General features: G+C 48.1%; 1 protein-coding gene across 2 annotated transcripts; it reads right to left on the bottom strand.

Annotated features, from left to right (window-relative positions):
- Window positions 1-692: 692 nt before the first annotated feature.
- VSX2 (visual system homeobox 2) lies at window positions 693-22,868 on the bottom strand. Of its 2 annotated transcripts, none has more exons than XM_088167331.1 (5): window positions 22,430-22,868; window positions 21,170-21,254; window positions 18,239-18,362; window positions 3,370-3,550; window positions 693-2,442 (listed from the first exon to the last, which is right to left on the bottom strand). In XM_088167331.1, the coding sequence occupies exons 1-5, from the start codon at window positions 22,866-22,868 to the stop codon at window positions 2,048-2,050; spliced, it is 1,224 nt and encodes a 407-aa protein (XP_088023457.1). In that variant the 3' UTR covers window positions 693-2,047. The 2 variants fall into 2 exon arrangements, with proteins under 2 accessions (XP_088023457.1, XP_014745357.1); XM_014889871.2 differs by having other exon boundaries at window positions 693-2,379.
- Between the last annotated feature and the right edge of the window lie 364 nt (window positions 22,869-23,232).

Raw genomic sequence — 23,232 nt, 5'->3', positions numbered from 1 at the left:
GGATAAGGTTTACTTCTGAAAGGAATTTTACCAAGGCCATTGGTATGGAGACAGAGAAGAGAAGAAGGAGAAGATAAGCAAGAAAAAACCTGCAGCTGGGAAAAGTATTTTTAGAAAAGTTTTGTGAAAAACAGAGGTGGAGATGATTTTATACTAATGAATGTTATATTGATCTATTGTAACCAATGATTAAAGTGTAAACTTTGTAGAGTGTATAAAAGCATGCTGTTGTAATAAACGGATTTTAGCCTTTTGAAATGTAGTGCCTCCTTTTGTATGTTACATCTGCCCCAACAGCAACATCCCTGCAGCCTGTTTGTGGCAGAGGCTGAGCCTGCCTGTCCAACTCTCTTAACACCAGGGCACATGTGATATGGGATGACCCAACGCACCAGGGCTGCTCTCGATGCTGAAGTGATTTTTCTCTCACCAGTTGTACGCTGTAACTTCTGCTCCAAGTACAAGCATACCGCTTTCGGTTTTGTATTTCACTGCAGAGAGAGATCCAAGTCCCATCTCCTCCATGCCTCAATGGGGAGCAAAGTGCAGACCTCTGGGCTGCTTTGGATCTCTCACCTTTTTCTGGCTACAGCATGACATCCAACTCCTTCTCAGCTTTGGCTGAACTCGCCCTCCTTGAACATTGGTGACTGGACTCGTACACAGTATTCCTGTTTAGTTTTATTCTTCTTCATATCTTTACAGAAAATGGCACATAAATCACAGATGCTGGATGACTAGAAGTTGTTACAGCTCCATATCTCAAACACCTCAATACTGAATTATTTTCTCACTGTATATACATTATTTACACTCCATGGGCTATCATCTAACACGTCAAACAATCAGGGGACAAAGACAAACAGGGGTTGGATGACTGGGCTTAACCCTTTGATGGAAGAAAAACAGTAGCTCTGGGGAAAGGGTGCTCACAGCTGAAAGCAGGACAGAAAGGGTCACCTGGAAGTCACTGTCCTACGGCTTTTGGAGGGGGAATAATGCTTTACTGGGATGGGAAGGTGATGGTACCATGGAGTAAGTTTGGCTGTGTGGGTCTGCATGTGCTCCTATGGGATGTATGTACACGTTACAGGGTGTATCAGGGTGGATGTGCATGGCTGTCATTCCCTTTAACACTCAGAGGGTGAGCTGGACAAATTTAATTCAATAAATACATTAGGTGGATGTTGTTGTCTCACCTGGAATAATGTATTCAATAAATAAATTCACCATTCATCCTCTCTTGCAGGGGTGTAGGGTTTTGGTGTTTAGGGCAGAGTCAGACCCAACTGCCCAGCCCTGCGGGAGCCAGTGAAATGGGCTTGGGGTCAGCTCAGGGTACGAGGTGGGACCAGGGTGTTGTGCCTGTGGGCTGAACCTGCCTCTCCCTGCCAAAGAGAGGCAAAACATAACTGCTCTTAAGCTGCAGTCCCTTCCCAGCAGACCTCAGTGCTGGGCAGGGAGAGATGGGTAGAAGGTGCAAACCACATTAGATGGATGGTCATCATTTCATGCAAGCACTGCCATGGGCTTGTCCTGCTACAGCCTGGGCCACAGGCAGAGGTGATGGCCAGCAGAAGGTGGCATGTCTGCCTGGGGCACAGTGGGACAGGCTGCAAGGGGAAGGGGCCTGGGCAGCACTGGGCAGAGATGTGTACCAAGGAGAGGCATGGCAGCGGGGAACAAGCTTGCTTCAGGATGGCAAATGGGCTTTGGGGCCGCAGCAGAAGGAGAAAGCCCCAGAGCCAGTCATGAGGCTGAAAGGACCAGAGCCTTAGTGTCATTGGTAGCAGTGATGATGTGACACTTCCCGGTCCCCCAAAAGGAAGGGGTGGGGGGAAAGGAAGACCTGGTGGGGTGGAGGAGTGAGGGGCAGGGGTGTGCTCAAAGGGAGCAGGCAGTGGGCACCCCTACCAGGCAGCCCCAAACACAGAGACCGGGGCCCCTTTCCCTGGCAGGGGGTGCTGGGGACACCTAGCAGTCCAAGGGGGAGCGTCATCCCCAGAGGACACAGTGTCTGTCAGGGCTTCTGCCACCTCTCTTCCCCTTAGATCAACTTCTCCTCCTTCTGCGATGAGTTCAACTTCTCCGTCTGTCTCTCATCCTCTGTCACTGCCGCCTCCTCCCCTGTCTCCGGCTTCCTGCCTGGGGTTGGGGTGTCCCCGGCAATGGTCCCCAGGACTTTGGTGCTGTGCTCCTGAGCTTTGGCCCTGAGGGCAGCAATGCTGTTTTCTCTCAGTTCCTCCTGGGAAATGGTGGTTTTGGGATCAGGACCCCTTTCTTCTTTGTCACCTTTGTCAAGCTTGGGCAGGGCCTGGCGCTCCACCTCTGTCTTCCTCCCCGCCTCAGCCGCTGCCTCCAGAGACTTTTTGTGCATCCCTAAAAAGAATTGTTGGTATTCGGGTTTAGAAAAGCGCCTGGGCATGGGAAAGCCATCTTGAACTGAAAACAGCAAAGATAAAGAGAGGCCAGAATTAAGGAAAAGCAGAAACCCTCACTTCACACAGCAGTCACAGCGAGCCACTCGCTCTGGCCCCCGCACGAGGGCAGCCCAGGCAAGGCAGCTGCCTGCTGGGGCAGCCCAGCATCTGTGGATGGTGGCTGGTCCCAAAGGTCTATATTTACTCCCCTTCATTTCTCTCTGTGAACCTGAAGCTAGCTTGTTCCTCCATGGAGATGAGGGTCTCAGCAGCATGATTGCCTGAGCTTCACCGGGGCTGGAGAGGGAGATCCCTCATTAGGAGGGATGTTTCTATTTCTATATCAAACCACAACCACCCTTCTGCCTCTCTCCATTCACACAGACAGAAGGACAGGACAGCCCATTGTCCAGATGCCAGACACTAGTTTTGGGTCAGAACCAGCCTGGAAGGTCAGAAAGAGGGAAGCAAAGAGCAGGAGTGTGACAGGGTAGCTGCTAGCTCCATGTCTGCGCAGAAAACAAAGTGAAACTTGGGCAAAGATGGAGCCTTTGGGAGTCCTAGCACCCCATCCAGCAACACAGGGCTAGAAGAATAAGACTGGGATGGCCTCCTGCCTTGGGCAAGGATTGGAGCCCCTGCTCCAGAGCTGGGCATGAAGGATGCTTGTGCTATGGGAAGTGAAGGTTAGCACCAGCCTGAGCATGTGGGCAAATTTGTGTGCCAGCCAGATTCTGCAGGTCACGATCCAAGGTCCAGCAGGAACTTGGCATGAGTGCTCAAACCCTATTGACAAGGGTTGTTGATGTATGGAGACATCGAGGGCGGCAGGATGGTGGGACCTTGCCCTGCTGCCCTTCACCTATTTTCAACATGACTCTGATTTCTTTCTTGCATCCCCCTGTCTTTACCCACTTGCCATCCCCCATGAAGTTAGGTGCTCTCTTACCCAGGAGCCAAGGGGCACAGGACTCCATGATGCCATCCTTGGCAGACTTGAGGATGGATTCAGGCAGCGGGATGGAGTGACGCACCATGGCACCGTAGAGCCCGTACTCAGCCATCACACTGCTCCTGCCCCAGCACTTCTCCCTCTTCCGCCATTTGGCCCGCCGGTTCTGGAACCAAACCTGGAGCAGGTGACAAGGAGGGACATGGTTTTTGTGCATGCAGAAGGCATGCCAGACCCCTTCCCACAGGGGAACATGCATGCACTTCTGCAGCACGATGAAAGCATATGGGTGGATGTTTATCCCAAAGGCAATACAACCTCTTCCCCCATGCAACAGACACTGGGTATCTCTCCCTCCCTCCCTTAAGGGAGTGGTGAAGACCAAGTGTGAAAGCAGGTCCCATCCCTCTCAACAGGATGTAATTAATTTGCCATTGCAACGTCTTTTTTCTAGTGGCTTTTGGCTCTCGTGCCTGGGATTTTCTTTTATTATTTGCTGTGTGTCTGAGCAGCGGTACAGGGCTGCAGGCAGCAGTGCCTGCAGGGAGGGCTGGGATGGGGGCGGATGCTCGAAAGAAGGGGGAAGCTGCTCTGTGCGCTTTGCCCTGAATTCCCAGTTTGAAAAACCCCTCATCTTCTCAGAAAATTGGCAGAATAATCTCTGAGCTGTGACCTGGGGGGCAGTGAGCAGAGAGGCGGGCAGCAATGGCAGGGAGGGGGTGATACTCACAGAAATCTATTAGTGCTCTCTCTCCAATTTCCATTCCTCTTGTCTCCCTCGCCCTCCTCCCTCCCCGGCTCCCCTCCCTTCCCCCCGAGCAGAGGCATCAGCTTTAGATGAAAAATTGCTTGAGGTCTATTCAGAAGGAGGCAAAGGAAGAGTCAGCCCCAGGGGCAGCCCAGGCCTGATTGAAAAATAAGTTAATTTCAGTTTGAATCGATGGGCCTCAGGCACTGAAATATCACGGGAAATTAAAGCAGCTGGTCCCCAGGGAACCACGCCATTGACCTGCGCTAATTAATGCCATGGAGTTACCAGGCCCCTCTCCGAGAGGCAGTCCCTCCCTCCCCGTGGACACCCCAAACACCTCCTCATTTAACTAATTAGACTCACAGAAAATTGGGTGTTAATTTGTTTAGGATTTTTTTTCTTTTCTATTTTTTTCCCTCCCTGTCCCGGAAAGTACACGGCAGAATGGAAATGAATGTCGGGGTCTCGATGGCAGATGGATGCTCGGGGTCACTCCGCAATCTTCTCCGACTTGATTGCTTGATTAGGTCGTTAGCACATTAAAAAAAAAAATTGCTTGCCGTCTGGCGCTGGCCTGATGAGTGGGATGAGGCGGGAATCGCCTGGGTAATTTATCTTTTTATACTGCAAAGAATTTGATTTCAATCTGCAGATATATGGAGGTGCCTTTGACACCTGTTTAACATTACAGAGCTGACAGCTTAACCCTCTCTTGTCTCCACTACTCGTAGCTCTGGGGGAGCTCAAGTGGGGAGCACTGGGGGTCTGTGCCAGTCCCCCAGCTCTGCCATGGGGACCATACGACTGATGCCACAGAGTGACGTCCTGGTCTCAGGTAGCAAGGCAATAAAGGTGGGTGACTTGCTAGCACTGATGACAGCCATGTTGGCCATTCCCAGGAGCACAGCCAGCCTGCTCCCCCAGACAGCTCTGTGAAATGGCTGGGGTGCTGGCCCCACTGCCTGTGATCCCAGCTTCTCCCAGCAGAAGACACTCTGTGCATGTCAGAGAGGATTTTACCAGGCAAAGGAAGGAGGCTGCTTCACCACTTGGCACCTCCTCTGCATGATAAACAGTCTGATTTACACTTTCATACTGCCAATCTGTAACCCCTGGACCACGGTGGTTGTAAATCCTGCAGGGCCTAAGCAAAGACCCTCAGGAATGCAGAGCTTCCTCTCTTTGCCTTCTCCTCCATGCCTGTGTGAAAAATGGGTTTGCTTGGCTGTGCAGTCAGCAGGATGCTGGCAGAGGGTCTCACTCCAGGTCATGCAATCCTCCCATTCCCAGAGGACAGGGTGCAGAGCTGCAGGTGCCTCTTTACTGATGCTTTTACCACTTTCCCTTTCTCTTCCTTCCTGCCTCGATGCCCCTATCATATTCCCACGTACCTCATGCTCCTTCCTTTTCCCTGACTGGGTCTCAGCCTGCCCCAGCACTGCCCACTGTCACTAAACCTGCTACCCTGGAGCATCTCCTTTTTCATGGCAGTGTTACACAAATACTGGAGGCAGCAGAAGCTTTGCCAGCTGGCAGCCCAATTTTGACTAGAGCTGGTAGAAAATCTTCAATCAAAAAATGCTGATTCAATCACACAAGAAAAACTGTGTCCAGCCAGTGGAAGTATAATCAAAATTATCTACAGCTTTCTTCTGAATGCTGTACTTTAATCTCAGCTGCCTAAGACATGCAAAATCTATGCTTTAAAGCCAAATGAGAAAATCAAAATTACTTCAACATCTCCATAAGATCATTCTGAGATTTCCAAAACAAATTTTTTGTCATTTGATGGGAATTTCCTCTTGGTTTTGATTAGGAAAAACTGAAAGTTTGAAATCCCAGAATGTTTAGCAGAACAGAAATCAGGAAGACTGACCATCTTGCTTTAATACCAGGAACCATATCTTCATCTGAGGCATGAAATTAAGTGAAACCAATGGTGCTCAGTACTGAGTATTGCTGGGATCAGATCCCAGTCAAGCATTTCTGTCACAAGCTCATTCTGAAGAACATTGAGTAAAGAGCTCCAGCATGGCACTGGCAGCCCTCATGCCATTTCAGATCAGCAAGATTGTCCCTTGTGTCCTGTTTCCATGATTTTGTCCTCATTCAGATGGCTCCATTAGTGGGGCTTCCATTTACAAGAAGATCTCAGTGATTTCTTCAAATTTATCAATGTGTTGCCAAAATTTTCACATGCCTTGATTCTGAGTTGAATTACATGGTGATTTTAGTAATTCAGATGTATTTTCACCTGTGTTGGTACATCAGTCACAACATCCAAATATGCAGTTATTTATTATTGGCACCTCACTTTCCTGGGAGAGGGTTTCACCCTTACACTTTACTCACCTTATGCATCTCTTGTGGTTTTGGTATTCTTTGGCTGCTTACTGTCCTTGCTTGGAGATATCTACTCTACAGCTTCCTCTGACTCTGTAAGATTTGATCTGCTTCAAACAATGTCTAGGCCTGTCCACATTTCCTCTTGCCCCTTCCCACCCTGTGGATTGGCTCAGCTTTGTGAAATGCTTTACTGACATTGCTCTGTACCGTGCACCTTCCTTCTCACTCGTTTTCATCCGGTTGCACAGCCCAGGATATGGTGTAAAGATTGTTTCTGCTTCCACGTCTCAGGGGCAGTGCTGAAACCTCCTGATTAATTTTAGACTGAAGCGTGTCACATGTTTCTGCAAAGCTGTCCTGATGTGATGTGCAGAAGTGTCTTTTGGACCAATGTGTTACACCTCAAGAAGTTTCACACTTCTTTATTTTCACAGAAACATCCTTTGTGAAACCTGGAAACCTGGTACCAGGAAGTCTATCCTCCAAAAATGGGCAATGGAGAAAAGTGGACAGGTTTTCCTTGCAATATTGCAAAGCCTTATAAATGGAAATGTTTCTAACTTTAATCGTCACCTAATTCTCACCTCCAGTGCCCACTGCCCAAAGCAATAAAAGTTCAGGCACTCTGTACTTAACTACAGGTTTGCAAGGGTTTTGGAATGGGAGTTTTGGAGTCAAGACTGGCAAGGATAATCTCGACAGTTTCCTCCTCTGAATCACAAATGACAACTGATACTTATTCAGATTATTGATGATACAGAAGAGCAAATTGTAGGAGGAGAAATCTCTCATTTTGCAAGGGGATGCGAGACTTGACACATCCTTGTTATCCACATTCATCATATTAGTTTGTTTACCTAATCAGTGCCTGAAACATTGTCTGCTAAAGAGAGAAATCTCCCTGAGGCTGGCCATAATTCAGAAATCTGAATTAGCAAAAGGATATTTTAAAACATCTGTGGAGTTCCTGTGTATCGTTTCTGTTTTGTTTCCACCTAAAATTTTCCACTGGTAACACTCATTTTCTTGGCAGCTACTTTCCAAACTAGGGTTCGATGACGGGAGAATTTATATTGGAATCTTTTTCTTATTAATAAAAAAAAAAAATATTTTTCATGCCCAAGAATTCCTCATCTATTAAAGGAAAATTCCAGGCTTGATAATGGTGAAATTTTGCTTCACCAAATCTCTCATCCTGCCTTTGATAAAGCATTCCAACAGGGGCATTTCAAGGAGCGAGGTTTATGGAACCCAAGCCGGTCCCAGCCCAGAGCAGCAAGAGCTGAGTGTCCACTAGATGGCCACAGGCAGATACACGTCCCCATTGCGGACACACCGACACGGACACACGGACTCTCCAGCACATGCGTTTGCCAGGCTGCAGGGAGCAGCTGCGCACAGCTGTTGGCAAAACAGCACCTAAAGCAAGGGGCAAAATCCCGAGATCCCCAGAATCACGCTGAGACCAACTCCCCGGCACATGGACAGGCGGGTGGATGTTCTTTGTCTGTCTTTCTCCCACTTGAAGCACTTTATGGGGTCGAGCTGCAGATCAGACAACACCTCGAGCTGCCCTCCACGTCCAGGGCCCAGTTGCCATCTCAGTACTCAGTTTCTCCTGACAACTACACTTCCCCCTTTCTCTCTCCTCCCTCTCCAACCCAAGACTTAATGCCAGTGGTCAAAATGAAAACCTCCTCTGGAAAAACAGTGATGTCCTCGTCCTCATATCAGATAAGACCTGTGGCCCTGGCTGGGTTCAATCTGAAGATGTGAACACTGCAAAGAATGGCCTCATATCTTGCTTGGAGCATATCCACGAGTACTGGGGCTGTATAACAGACTGCAATGAGAGCAGGAGGTCTGACTGTGCCCTGGGTCTTCCTCAAATCCCTCAGTTTTAGCAATCACTACAGGAAAGCTTCCTGACTGCTGGTGGAGACTGCACCACTTGTGTAAGCCTGGAAACAGTTTATTGCTGTCTTTTCAAATGTAACATCAAGGTTATTGGTACTGTTTATGGTGACATCACTTTCTATGGCTGGTGTAAAGTGGTTATGAAGTTAAATGAGAGCAGTAAAGGTTGCGCATGGGCTGCATGGCTGATCGCAGGACTCATCATCCCTCTTCTTGCTAATACTGGAACTCACTGTAGAAAGAGCAATTCCTGTACACAACATAGCAAGAGTCCTTCCTGATAATAGCGGGAGTTCTGTCCGACCCACTTGGCTAACAGGTCCAACCAGAGAATACCAGATGAGCTGTGAGACAGTCCTCATCCCTCTTGTGTGAAGACATGATGGTGCATCCAAGCTTGGATCTCCTCTAAACTAAGAGTAACAGGGCACTCATTGAATACGGGCTTAATCAGCACCCAGCAAAAATGTACGATATTGCCATGCCAGCAGTCCTGCAGGCTAGGACTGTCTCTGAATCCTGCTCTTAAAACCACTGCATGGGGCAAGAATAACTATTATTTTTATCCGACTTATGCAACGAAAGCTATAAAATTCCATTTGACCAGGAAACGTGTTAAACTGTGTTCCCTTGGTAAATCTGGGGTTTTCACCTGGCCTTGTGCGGCAACATGATTTTTCAATTCTTGTAAGCGTTCAAAAGCAAAGAGCTTCCTTTCCTGCAGGGATCCCATCTTCCCCAAAGAAAAACAAGTGCACACACGATGTGCAGGCTCAGTATAGTGAGATCAGTGGTTCAGCACGCACTCAGCCTGTGCATCACATCTGCACAGCAAATGCATCTCTGAGACACTGACTTCACCGTGGCCACACCGTGATTCCTGACCAGTGGCTTAGCTGGCACTAGAGTATAGACTTCCATATGCTGGGACCTGGCAAATCAAAAACCCAATTCCTCTTTTCCTAACATGCAGAGTGAAAAACATCAGGGTCATAGATGCATGATAGTCACAAGAAAGCTGACAAGAGTGCAGTCATCATCCTAATCCACAGAAACCCAGGGAGACATCTGTCATTGTCACAAATGGTGATAGTGCACATCCATCCTTTTGGCAATCACAGTACCTGACTCCATTAACCAAGCTGCTATCCTGCCTGAATTATTTAATTTTGTCTTCTTTTCCCTCACTAACACTGCTCTGAAGGTCCTCTAGCAAACAGGAGACCTTAGCATAGATCTTCATAAACATCTGTATGTAATGCACTGATGTATGTAATGTAATCATGCAGAGACACATCACATTACTACTTTCATGCTAGAGAAGGTGAGTCAGGACAGTCAGAGGAGAAATATCACATCCCCTTCATGATCCAATTCAATGGGCCCTGAAATCAGGCCAAGAGATTCCAGCATTCCTCTGAGGCTGTGGATCACTGCCTGTGCTCTGGGACTGCCCCCTGCATGCCAGCATCAGCTCCATGATGCCCTACCCTTCATCAGTAGACACTGAGCAAAGATCAAAAGTGTTCTCTGACCTTCTCCAGAAAAAAAACATAGGCACCAGAGGCTGTGCAGCAGCAAGAGATGGTGTCTGCAGTACTACTGGTGCCCACTGTTCCCTGAGATAAGGCTCAAGCACACCCCTACATGCATGTAGTTGTCAATTAGACACTGAGCCTTGATCTCAGTCATGGTCATCATAAGCTGAAGAAGTAGATCCAGTCAAATAACAAACTGTAGTTGTTGTAGTGACAGTCATGGGGCACTGAGAGTTGGAAGGCTGGCAGTGAAGGGACCCAGAGATATCAGAAAGATGTGATGGACATAAAGCAAGTTGTCTTGGAATGGAGATCACAGGCACATGTGGCTGTGAGCAGTGTCTGGCACAGGTATGTATCATTCATATTCACATGGATGGGATGGCTAGATCCTTCCAAGAAGTTTTTTCTCAATGACCCTCACAGTTCATCCCTCTCTCAGGGTAAGCCAAGCAGAGTCTTTAGAAAGGAAAGAGTAGCACAATGAGAAGGTATTTTGCCATGTAGGTCCCAAAGCTGCAGGTGAACCAGGGCTTCCCAGAGGCATGGTTGGGCAGCCTGTCTGTGCTGGCCTGCCTGAACAGCACAGGTACCATCTAACCCTGCCTGGCAAGGTGCTGCTGTTTATCCACATTGGAGCGGCTCAGCTACAACAGCTAGGCACGAGTCAGTCACGAGGTTATTTCTAGACCAGGAAGGGGACATAACCCCTATGCTTATGAGGGTGCAACATCCATGGCATGAACATTTATACAACTCACAGAAATGTGACCAGTTACAAGCCATGCTTGGCTACAATTTTGAAGAGAAAGCTGCAGCTGAAAGGTCTAATAGCAACGTGGCAGCCATAGTTTCAGCTCTGCCTTTGCTCAGACATTTGGGAGCCTACCAGACACCCGCTGAGAGAGAAAGTAGGGAGCAAAGTGTACTTCTCACACCAGGCAGGTCCTAAACTGAACACCTCTTGCTGCTGCTCCCAGGACAGTAATGCTCAGGGTAGACAGAAGAGCACCTAATACTTTTTCACAGCCTCCAATAATGTGCCCTCTGGAAGGCATCTTTGTTCTAAGATACTGTAGAAAGAGTTTGTTTCTACAGACTATTACAGAAACAAGTCCAGCTCAGTTCCTCTTTTCTCTTCCACAGAAGGACCTGCTGGCCTCATGCACGTGGAGATTGAGGTTCTTGGTGTGTCTGCTGAGGACTGGACTGCTCTACAATGCCTGGGCAAAACCTGGCTCACAGAACACCCACAGAGAAGTGCAAGGTAAAGGGGAGCAGGTTTGTGCTTCCAGAGAAGAATCAGAAGAACTTGTTGAGATCTATCAGGGTAAAAGAAAAACACTACAAAGAGAAATAGATCCATTAAGAAATAAAGGGGAGAGTAAATTAACTGAGTGTCTTAAGTGCCTGTGTTATTGAACTGTTAGAAAAATCTCTATTCAAAGTCAGGAAAGGAGGAAAACTTTGTAATAAAAGGTCATTAAAGGAAAACATGAACACAACCATCAGCTGTTCCCTCTGCCAGGTGTCATAAGGCTGGAGAGGAATTAAATACTGAAATTGCTGGGATGACTATTTTTTAAAAATCAGCAGTGAAAATCTGCAGTGGTATCAGAAGAGATACCACTGTTAAGAATCATCATTAAGTGAAGAAGTGAATACAAGTGTTCCCAGCACAGGGATTTGGTACAGTATTTCCAGAAGAGCTAAAGTGATCGAGGAACTGCAATGCCTAAGCTAACTCAGAGACATGTTAGATCTTAAACTACTGTTGTTAAGAAAATGGGGGGATGAATGCAGGGAAGAGTTGTCACAGCATCGTGCCTGCAGAGCCATTCCTCATTCTCTTGGACATGATGGGGAAAGCCTTTGCCAAGGCACTCCACAGAAATGGGCTTCAGCATGTTTTGTTGCCCACCCGTCTTTCTTCTCACAGGGAGCTTGTGTGACCCGATGCTTGAAGGTGTCAGATCCTTGCTGATCGTGTCTCCAAACCATGGAGAGAACAAGCAGAGTCACTGTAAAGAGACTTGTTTCCCTCCCAATACTGTGGAAACGCACATCAAATTCCTGGGACAGCCATAAACATCTTTCAAGAACAGAGCAAAAGGCAAGAATAGGCAAGTTTGGTTTTATTTGTTTTTCTGTCCCATTTAGAGAATTGATCAGTGGCTAAAGCAACTCAGGGACTGAACATAGAGGGATAAAGCAGTGCCTGGATAAAGAAAATATTCATATCTCTACACCTCCACCTCTGCACTAAAATGACCTTTTAAAACTGCACCTAAGAGCCCCAGCTGTAGCAGGATAAAATCCCTAAGATAAGCAGGCAATGTGCATGGTCTAGCATCAATCAGGACAGTCCCCACTTCAATAAGCTGAAGGGTCATTCCCAGCCCTCTATTTTCCTTCTTTTCTCCTGCCACATTTTCTATCCAAAAGTATGTAGAGTAAGACTTCTCAGACAGGAATCCCTTTGGAAAGACTTGCCTGGGCCCCTGCTCTTGCCCATCATCCAGCCCCTCTGTTTGCAGCTCTAGTAATTAACTTGTAAACGAAGTTCTAGCACATGGGCTGAAAACAGGCCATAGATAAAGGGTAATGACAACAATCCATTAGAGAAAGGGCCAAATTAAACAACTCTTAATTGAAAAATGGAAATGAATATGAATTTAGATTAACTAAACAAGCATGTTATTGAAGAGGCAGAAAAGTGGATGAACTCCTAAAATACCAATTAAAGACATGGAGGCAGAGATGCACCATATGCCATGAGAAAAACTCATAATAATATTTTCAGTCAGCCACTAAGTTTGATTAGTTTTATTACTCTCACTTGTATACTTCCTACATTTCTAGAAGCATGGGGGAAGTTTATGACACTTATCTGGTGTCACACAGTCATGGCTTGCCCCAGTGCTCACAAATTATTGGCAAAGGTAGCCAGCACTAGCTGCTCAATTCTATTTCATTATTAACTGCTTGCAGTGCTCTTAAAACATTTATATTTTGAAATTAGTGGCTCACACAACAGCAACACTTTTGGCTTGTCCTTCACCTTGGTAATCTACCTCCAATAACCCTAACCACTCTGGTAATTTCCTTCCAGCTACATGAATGTGCTGTTTAGAGACACCAGTTGGAACCCATTGGCAGTGTGCCTCATGCTGGCCTTTCTCTGTTCTATGTGTGAGAGTCACCCAAAATTTTAACAAGAGCAGACAGGTCCTCACTTCTTAGAGTAATAGTGATAAGCTTAGAAAATCCAACAGCACCACTTTCTGCAGCACTAAGTAATGCTTTGGCAGCCATTCCAGGCACACATTCAGGAAAGGTCACTAACTGCATGGAGCAATCACAGCATTCCATACTTACACCATGGGATTCAGACTGCACCTCAGCACTCTGCAGCAAGTAGGAAAAGCTGGCAAGAGAGGGAGAAGGCAGGGCTGCTAAAGCTGCATAAAACAAATTATTCCTTCATGGTTTCTATCATGTTTCTTAAGGGGACTCCGTGCCTTCACTCCTGAGCTCACACTCGGTGCAGTACAGGTTTCTCAGGCCCTGTCAAATTATGTTCATCTCTAAACAGAGACGCGTTTTGCAAAACTGAAGCAAGGTAAGCCTCTGTCCTTGCAAAATACCCTTGGTGCTTACTTCCCTCTAAATGATTACTCCTCTGATTCCTCCATCCCTGTTCAACTCCTAAAGGGCTTCACAGTTATACTGAAATGTGTTAATCTGATAGCCAAACCAATACTTTTTCAGTTAAAGATTTAGTTGACCTTGGTTTTTTTTTAGCCAGAATTGGCCTCTTAGCTGCCTGACAAAGCTTGCTGGGTGCACAGACAATCCCCACTCCACACACAGCGCCAGCCTTTTCTTGGGATTCCTTTTGCTTATGTGAGCAATTTTATTTGTCCCAAAATTTGTCATCCAGTAATTACCATACAATCTTTTAACAACAAGAACTGACAATTTTTAGCAGCTTTATTACCTTTTAAAATTGATTACTTCTCTTTAAAGGTGACTCTCATGTCCTTACAATGGGATCAGGATCTTATTTTTTTGAAATACTGATTAATCAATTTTTTGATCAGTAGGAGACATACTTTAAGGACAAGCATACACAATCATTTCAATAATCCCCAAATCAAGCTCTTACTGAACTTTAACATTGTAACTACTCAGTTTAAACTTTGGAACTGTTACGTATTAATAAATTCAATAGGGACAACTTATATAAAATCTACTCATTACACTTATGAGATTTGTTACAAGAAATAGTGATTTAAGTCAGATGTTGCAGTATTTGTCAGCCTCAGGACATTTTTAATACTTCATAATGTTTATTAAGGATGTACTTCCCCACAGGAATCTACTTACCTCTCTTGGATTTTACAGAACAGTCTGGATTTATTCCAATACTGGCACTTCAACTCCTATGAATATTCTTTCAAATACATTGATTAATGTGGTCTTTTTCAAATATCTTGCAAAATGGCTACAATGACATCTGATCTGATTTGTGCGTAGTATCTCACTATGAAAAAAATTATTTTCCCATGCCACCCAATGGGAGGATGCTTATTTTACTTCCAGGAGCAGCCAGCTCAGTGTGGGAGTAAGACATACACAGTGTGTGTCTGCCTTGGAAAAAAACCCACACTTTCATCTTCTCTTTAAAGGGAGGTTTGAATATTTTTTCTTGTATTCAATGTTCTCTTAAACCAGTAACTTGCTTGGCCTCTGATGGCTATTTGTAGTGTTCTGCTGAAGGCTTTACCTGCAAACAGTTCCTATATATCATTCTTTCAATTGCCTTCTTTGAATTTCACTTTCACATCAAATTTCATAGGTGATTTACTTTCTCTTTGACTAATACCTCCTGAGAAATAATTCCATGATTGAAAATAAGGGGTAGATATCAGTCTTAGGTGAGGATCCAATGGGAAACCATATGAAATGCTGTAGAAGTCCACAACATGTGATGCTTACAACAGTATTAGAAAACACTTTCCTTAATGACCTACAAGAGGGAGAGAGCATTGCTGAAAGATGAGAGAAACCACAAGCAACAATGAAAATGCAAAACTATAGAGCTCCCTCAGGCAGCTAGAAACTTGTGCAAGGAAAAAAACGCAATGATGTAAAATTATAAATATTATGAAGATGGGAGTAAAGATTCATTGTAAGTTGTCTCTTCCAAGGGGCATTAAATGATGCTAAAAGATTCAAAGCAAGATTTACTGCACTCAGGCTGTTCTGCTGCAGAACTTCTTGCCATGGGATATTAAGATATTTATTTACATGCATTCAAAATCCCAGGAGGCTGCCAGAGTACTCAGTATCTCCTGAGTACTACTCAGTAGATAGCTGCCCTGTGTAGCATACACCTCTTGCCACTCTCAGAACTAGTAGGGCTGTTATTATGCTTGTTAGCCAAAGTTACCAAATTCCATATGACACCCAGAACACTGAAGGGAAAATCCTGAGCATAAAACAAAATATGTCTAAAAGAAATTTGAAGTGACTGAATTAGATAAATAGAAATAAATAAAGGAGCAAGCAAACCAGTGCTAATCCAAGACTATTTCTGCAAGGGACCACAATTCCAGCTGAGCTGGTGTGATGCAGCTGTAGGTATGTGGTCCCTTATCTCCAGGAAAGCTGACAGACAGGATGGGCTTCATGTAAGAACAACCACATGATTAAGAGATGAGCATGTGATTTATGAAGGATGATTTAAGGAAAGATACTTGCAACTTGCTTAAGCAATGATGAAAACCACAAGTGACAGCCAGGAGAAGAAATATCTTAGATTTATTTAAAGAGCGTGAACTTTATAACCGGCGGAAAGAATTAGGCTCATAACAAAAAGATCCAAAGTTGAAAAGGAATAGGAGGTAAACTATAATAAAATAGGAGGTAAGTAGTATGATCAAAGTTGGGAATCACCTTGCCATGGCTTGTCACACACAAAAAATACGGACAAGGAAATTTCATAGAATGTGTGGTAAGGGACAACCTACTGCTGATTAATTGGAAAGAACAGTGGTGCTCAGGACTCCTGTGTGAGCCTGATGCTCACCCTGGCAAGGTGCTGAACAGATGCTACAGAAATTCTGTTGTTTCTCATTATTTCCCCTTTCATGATCAGCAAAACTGTTATTCACAATCAGTTTTTCTGGAATACAACGCCATTAGTTACACCTGATGTTCAGAACAGCCATACATCGGGGTGCTTCTGCTGTCCAAGTCTAATTTGATCTCAGGAGCAGAAGGGTCCCGGTAAGGAGCCCTCCTAGGTTTAAAAGCTGCAATACAGGAAGAGTAAGCAGTTGTTCATTAGCCAGCTGCAAAATGACAGGGCAGGCAAGTCAGTGACAGCTAAGATGCTTTACCTGCTATTTCATTTTTAAATCAGTTCAAACACTCAGCACTAGAAGGGTGCTCCAGGTGCTGAAGCCATGCAAGCTGTGTCAGCTCTACCCTGTCTGCCACAACATCTCACTCCACCTCACACAGAGTGAATGCTCTCAGCTCTAGCCAGAGAAATGGAGCCTCAGGAATTCAACATACACTGTGCCACTAGATGAACCTCTTCCTTGAAAAGGTCTTTTGTGGGAAATCAAAGGATCTTCTTTCCAGCCCAGCACCAAATGGTGGCTGTAGGCAACAATAAACTCCCAACAGTCGACCCTCTCTTGACCTGATGTCCTACAGGATCACATGTGGAAAAGTGACCATCCATCCACTTCACTCTTTCTGAAGGCAAAGCATCAGGGCTTGTTTCTCAGGGCAAAATCCTAATGCATCAGGCAGAATTTGAGATGATGGGCCATTATTTCTGAAGGCTGGTGGAAATTCTGTTAGCACACAGGTTATCTACAAGCTGTTAGATCAGCAGGAGTCCTGCCAAGTCAATAGGATAAGAAGCACGAGTTGCTTATATAAAGATGTCATTTTTGATTGAGCACAAGCATAAGGGTGGTGAGTGGGGCTCAGGACCGAGGGAAAAAAGGCTACACTTCTGTTTTGGAGGATCTTCCTGTCCCTGCATGGGGTCATACCTCAGCAGCTTCCAGCATCAGTGTTATCCTGCCTTCTGAGCTACATTCCAAACACATAAGAGAGCAGCCTCCTGGGCCATCTCTTCAGCAAAGAAAGAGCAAAAGCTCAAGACACGTCTTGGTGAGTGCTGGGCATGCATGAGGGATAAACAGAAGGAGGAACCAGGGAAACCAGGGCCCTCCCAACACCTCATGGCACAAAGGACAATGTCTCTTGTAGAAACCATGCATCAGTCACAGAGGCCAGCCACTGCCACTGTGTGGAGAGCCAGGACAGTTAAACTTCCAGTCAGACCAGAACTCCACCTGCTCAAGGCTTGGCCATTACAATCCTGTGCCTTGTGTAAAAACCTGATGGGAGCAATCCATGGGGTAAAGTGAGGTGACAGAAGCTGCTGGAGCCCACCCTTGTGAATATGATATTATCTCTGTCCAGTGTGCATCCCACACTGTAAACAGCAGCTGTTCATTCTTTCCCAGCTTTCTGGCTGTAATGCATGGCAAAGGCTGGTCCTGGCCCAGCCCTGCAGCTCAGGCTGCTCCTTCCTGCTGGAGGATTCACCATACAACAGTGATATTCCACACCTCCTCACAGTAGCATGACAGGACTGACATACAGCTAAAACCTCAATGTTAAAAGCTATTAACTTAATAAAATTTAACAGATTAACGGGAAAAAAACTTTATCCCCAGAAGCTTTCAGGGAAACATCAGTTGAGGAGGTAAATACAATCAAAGTACAGACATGGTACAAAGATGTCACTGGGACTCACCCATCATTCCTACGCTGCATCCTACCCACAGCTGTACCAGCTGCCCACGCCATCCCTCTGCATCCTTCTGTGGCCAAAGGAGCAGAGATGAGCTCCTTCCCTTCAGCAATGCCCACTCAGACATGGTTTCTGGGAGGCTCTCTTTTTGCTTTTACCAAGACCTTGAAACGCTGTCATCTTTTTTTGTAGGCCTGTTGCCCTTCTCTGATTTAGGATTCTCTGCTATACACTCCTCAAATCACTGGTACAACACAGCATGCACAGCACATGTCGGCATACAAACACCAAATACAAATCTGCCAAGAATATCTGATCTGTCTGACTACCAATCAAAAGCAGAGAGTGGACAGCCTGGGAAAGTTTATTTAGAAAAATGTCAGCCTTCCCATGCTGCTAGCTTTTCTTCGTGGAGGGATGAACATGGCTGGGAGCAGCACAATAAGGGGGTCCAAGAGATATGATTACCTGTATCCTGTCTTCTGGCAACTCTGTTTTCATGGCCAACATCTCTCTAGCATATACGTCAGGATAGTGAGCCTCATTGAAGGCCTTTTCCAGCTCCTCCAGTTGATAGGATGTGAAGATTGTCCTGAGGGGAGTAAAACTCTTTGATCAAAACACAAGAAGCAGCAAAGATGATGAAGAGTCAGAGAAATGGACACTGAAAACAGTGAAACCTGGGTAACCAACTAATACATAGCTCTTCCCCACCTACTGTGTTTCTGTGCACAAAAGGTCAAGTGCCAGGGTGAAAGGAGAACCAGAAAATGCCAGAAGACAGCATTTTTAACAGTTACAAATCACCTTCCCTTTCAGGGACTTGCCTCTGGAGACAGTGCCTCCCCAGCAGCGAGCACCCGCAGTGATGGCAGCTGATCTTAGGCTCTGCTGCCTCTTGTGAGGATCATCACACTGAGATGAAGCATGTCCTCTCAGCACCTCGTCTGCAGAGATGCTGAGCCCTTTCCCAGCTGCTGGTCCTTAGCCTCGTCAATCTCCACGAGCAAATAATTCTTCATCTTGAGTCTCAGCCTTTGGACAAATTCTCCAAATGTTTTCTCCACCCTAACCCACCACTTTTCACCAGTTATTCCCCATGAGAGTCAGGACCAGCTCCCTTCCTCTGCCTTTACCCCGGCTGCTTCCACTCCAATATCCCGTTAGCTGTTCCCTGCCACTTTGCATTACCCCATTATCCTTTAGAAATCCTCCTGCACCACCCTGGGCAGGCAGCAGCCCAACCCTCCTCCACGCAGCCAGTTCTCAGTTTGGGACAACCAAATTGAAAAATCAGCAGCTGGAAAGCCGAGACAGATGAAAGCCCTTCTCTAGCAGATGGATGAGAAGTCTCGGAACACTTCCACTCCCTGAGGGTTAAAACTCCCACTCTTCAACTCCTCCAGTACAGAAAGCACAATTTCTGATAAAAGGTAACAATACTGCAATGGCAAAAAAACCCTAAACAACAAAGAAAAAACCCAACCAAACAAAAACCAAACCAAAAAGCAACAAAAAAGCCAAAGCAAACAAAAAACCTCAACCAAAAAATCAAACCAAAATAAAATAACCCTCAACCCAACAACGAATTGCAGCTCTTGTGCAAAGTAAATGTATAAATTTACCATCAATCTAAGAAATATGTATTTCCCAGAAGGAAAGAGGAAATAGAGTCTTTTTCAAAAATACACTCAAATTTCAGAAAAGCCTTTCAGTTTCAGAGAGCATAAACAGAAAATATCAGAAATATCCTCCCGTACACAGAATTAAAAAGATTCCACCAGATGGATAATATTACTAACAAAAGCAGCATGCAAATGCAAGGAACCTGCCTGCAATCAGACCCTTCCTTAAATTCACTCTTAAATCCATTCTCTTTTCAAACAGTTTTTCTTCAACTCTGACAAATCTGTGAACTCTAGGGACAGCAGAGGCACACTGAATCATGTATTTTCTCTCTCTGGGACTACAGGAAAAATTATTCCAATTTTGATCCCGTTTAGATTTCAATCATTCCCCTCCATCTTCCTCCGACAAGAGCGCAGAAGCCTGTCCAGGCTCACCGGCGGGAGGGTTTTGCCGATATTCAGCTGAAGTTTTCCCTTATTAGCTCATGCCTGGGTAGTCCCTGTCCCTTTTGCAATTCACAATCCACTGCCCCTTTTGCTGTTTCTGTCCTGCAGATATTTGCAGGCTATTGGTCAGTCATCTTCCAGCTCTTCTTTGGTACAATCAGAAGTCTTAACTGTTTAGCACGGAATATACAACCTACAGCCAAATGCTGTAGGTCTGTTTCTGTCTAGAACTAAAAACAAAACAAATCTGAATTTCATTTCCTATCTCTCATCCAGATCAGGACCTGTACACCAGTCCCAGCTGTGTTATCACCCAGCCTTGTCTGAGGTGTAAAGAAAATGAACTTGTAACTTACTCCAGAGCACCTAAACTGGGAACATTTGCCTGGAGAGGGGACCCGGGTTTGGAAACGACCCCTCCAGACCGAGCCTCCTGTTGCACACATAATAGGATGTCTCCTGGGATAGTCGGTCTCCTTCCACCCTGCATCCTGCTAAGCTTTCACTGGAGCATCTTTTAATCCACCTTTCCTGCATCGTGGCAGGATTGATTTAATTATTCCTAAATCACCCTCAGTGGATGGTGTTTAGCCTTCCTTTGTCCTGGCGCTTTGGCCACAGCAACGCCAGAACCCAGCAAAGGATTTTTCGTTTCAGTTTATAAAGCACAAACAAACCAACTCCATTTTAACTGTGGGAGAAGTCAGGCAAAGTCTATTACCCTGACCGTGAAGTGGACCTTCGTTTCCTTAAACAGTTTCCCAGCCTTCTTCAGCTTCTTTACAGGCTGTCTCCTTGATTCCCAACTATTTAATCTGTTGGCAGAATATTTATTTCTACGTAACAAAATATTTAAATTATTGATAGGAATTCTGCCTTGCTGACAGCCAATATTAAGATTATTGTATGTGAAGCTGGAAACCGCTTTTATTATTTCTGACAGGTTGATGATTTTCCCTTCCAAACTCTCATGATCCGCGTTCCACCGCAGCTCATGGGCTGCTCAGGATTGCGAGTAGGGATACCTGGATCCGCAGCCAGAAAAAATTAAATAAAATTACACTTGTGGTCGAATCCTCCACTCCCTATAGGCACGTCCCCATATCCGATTTATTTTGGACGGGGAGAAAGAATAAAGGCTTCTCCCCGTTGGAGAAGCCGCAGGGGCGCCGCCGGGGCGCTCCGGCGGCCGGTGCCGGGAAGAATATTTTGCTCCAGGCCGGAGCGAGTCGTCCCCTCCGGGGCGGCGGAGCTCGCCGGTGACCGGTTCCCTGGGGACTGAGGAGACTGAGGGGAGCGGGCGGGGTGGCCGCCGCTGTCTTACCTGTGCCGCCTCTTCTTTCGTTTCTTGCTCTGATTTAGGGAGGATTTGGACATTTTTCGGTCGCTGGAGGAGACATCCTCGGAATCTGCGGAAAGACAGGCAGCGGCTGTGGGTTGGGGCTCGCTCCACGCCAGAGTCCTCCCGGGTAGGGCCAGGCCCGCCGGCTCCGCTCCCTCCGCCGGCTCTGGCCGAAGATTTCGTTGCGATCGCGCCGCGGACGGGGCCCGACGCCGGCCGCTCCCTCCAGCGCGGCCCCAGCGCCGCTCCCGATCCAGTGCGGGCAGCTTGGGGCTATGCGCCTCAGGCAGGGAAGGTTCCGGGCCGGGACCGGGCTCTAGCTCTCGCCTCTCTCCATCAGAGTCGTTTGCTGAGGCTGCTGTTGCCTCGCTGCTAAAACGCAGAGCCCCGTGAGCTCAACCAAACCGTAGGAAAATGGGAAAGCTGCAGCCCCATCTCCGCGGCCGGGCAACCGCGACCGCCTGCCCCAGCCCGGGGATCCCGGACTGCGCCGCAGAACACCGGAGCGGGGAGGGAGAAATTGAGGTTTATGGAGCTAAAAAAAGAGCCCCGGGAGGAGCTGGTGCCTATCCGCGGCCCCCGGCTCCCCAGGGATGCCACGGCCCCTGGGGTGTTAAGGGCAGGACGCCGCCGCCTTTGCCCCGAAGGAGCAGCCGGGGGACGGATCAGGGACCCGTATTTCGATGCGCGCTCCGGTTCCACTCCTGCCCGCGGCGCCGCGCCACCGGCCCGGCCCCGGCCTCGGCCCGTGCTGCTCGGCTGGCCGTGTTGCAGGCAGGGGCGACGGGCACGGCCCGGGACGGGCGCCGATGCCAGAGGGAGGCCGGGGATTGACCTGGAGCCAGGGTCCGGTGCTGCTGCCTGCCAGGCGGACCCGAAGCGGCCGCGGAACGGGGCCTGCAGACAGAGTTGTGGGAGGCTGCTGCCGTCTAGGAAAAGGATGCCGAAAGACCCCTAATTCTCTGGCAACGACACGGGGTCGTAGGGGCCGCTCCGACGGGGCTCTGCGCATCCCTAGGTCGGGCGCCCGGGGCCACGCCATCAGACCACGGCCGCAGCCCCGGACGGGAGAAAATACGATCCCGCTCGCCCTTCTCCTCCTTCTCGGGATCGAAACGAAATCTCCCTTCCTCCACCGAGCAAGCGGCCTCCCGCCGGGACACCGGGTGCGGGCGGCTGCTGGGTGCGGGCGGAGGCGCTGGTGGGGCGCGGCGGGTCCCCGGGGGCCGGGGACGTGCCTACCTGAGCTGGCCGTCTGGCTGCTGTCCAGCTGCCCGGGGGCCCGGGCCAGGGGCTGCAGGTGGACGCTCTGGGGGTCGGAGAGCACCTCTAGGAAGGTGGGCTGGGTGTAAAAGCCGGGGATGCCGCTGGCCCCCAGCAGCCCCATGCCCACGCCGCCCACCCCGGCGGGACTGAGTACGGAACGGGCTGCCAGCAGGTGCCCGGCGGGCAGAGAGTCCAGGGCGGCCCGAGGGTGCGACGGCGGCTCCTTGTTCAAGCCCAGGATCTCCTGGATGCCGAAGCCGGTGCAGCGGGGAGGGGTGGGCCCAGAGTTGGACTTGACCCCAGCCGCGGGGGGCGGCGGAGGCAGTGGCGGAGCGGCGGGGGCGGCGGCCGCGCCGTCGGGCTTGGGCTTGCCGGGCAGGCTGGGGGCCAGCGCCGCGCCCGCTTTGCCCGTCATGCTGCGGCCAGCGGTCCCTGGTGCCCGCTCCGGGAATGCCTGGGAGCCCCCGGCTCAGGCCCCTTTTATCCGCCCAGCCGGGAGCCCGAGCGGGGTCAGAGCCGCGCAGCCAATCACAGGGGCCAGCCGCGATTAGGGATGCCAAAAAGCCGGCACCGGCGACGGCGGGGCCGCTGCTCGGCGGGCTGGGGCCGGTGCCCGCCAGCGGACTGGGGCTGCCGCCCGCCCCTGCGCAAAGAAGGGCCGGCCCGGCCCCGCAGGCCCCGGCCCCGCTTCGCCTCCAGCCGTGCTGGGGAGGTGGGGTTAGGAAGGGAGGGAGGGAGGGATGGAGGCATCCCTGCTTTCATAAACACGCACGGCGTGG

This window comes from Sturnus vulgaris, chromosome 6 (genome assembly GCF_052056855.1).
Source record: "Sturnus vulgaris isolate bStuVul1 chromosome 6, bStuVul1.hap1, whole genome shotgun sequence".
Classification (NCBI taxonomy): Eukaryota; Metazoa; Chordata; class Aves; order Passeriformes; family Sturnidae; genus Sturnus; species Sturnus vulgaris.
Note: the sequence above shows the minus strand (reverse complement) of the source record. Positions and strands in the feature narration are given on the sequence as shown.

Bases quoted from the DNA above. Each gene is read 5' to 3' on its own strand.
- VSX2 (XM_088167331.1), bottom strand. From the start codon at position 22,868: ATGACGGGCAAAGCGGGCGCGGCGCTGGCCCCCAGCCTGCCCGGCAAG. The intron at 18,363-21,169 runs GTAAGACAGCGG...TACTCCCCTCAG, and splicing joins CGAAAGAAGAGGCGGCACAG to GACAATCTTCACATCCTATC. The intron at 3,551-18,238 runs GTAATCATATCT...CACCTGCTCCAG, and splicing joins TGCCAGAAGACAGGATACAG to GTTTGGTTCCAGAACCGGCG.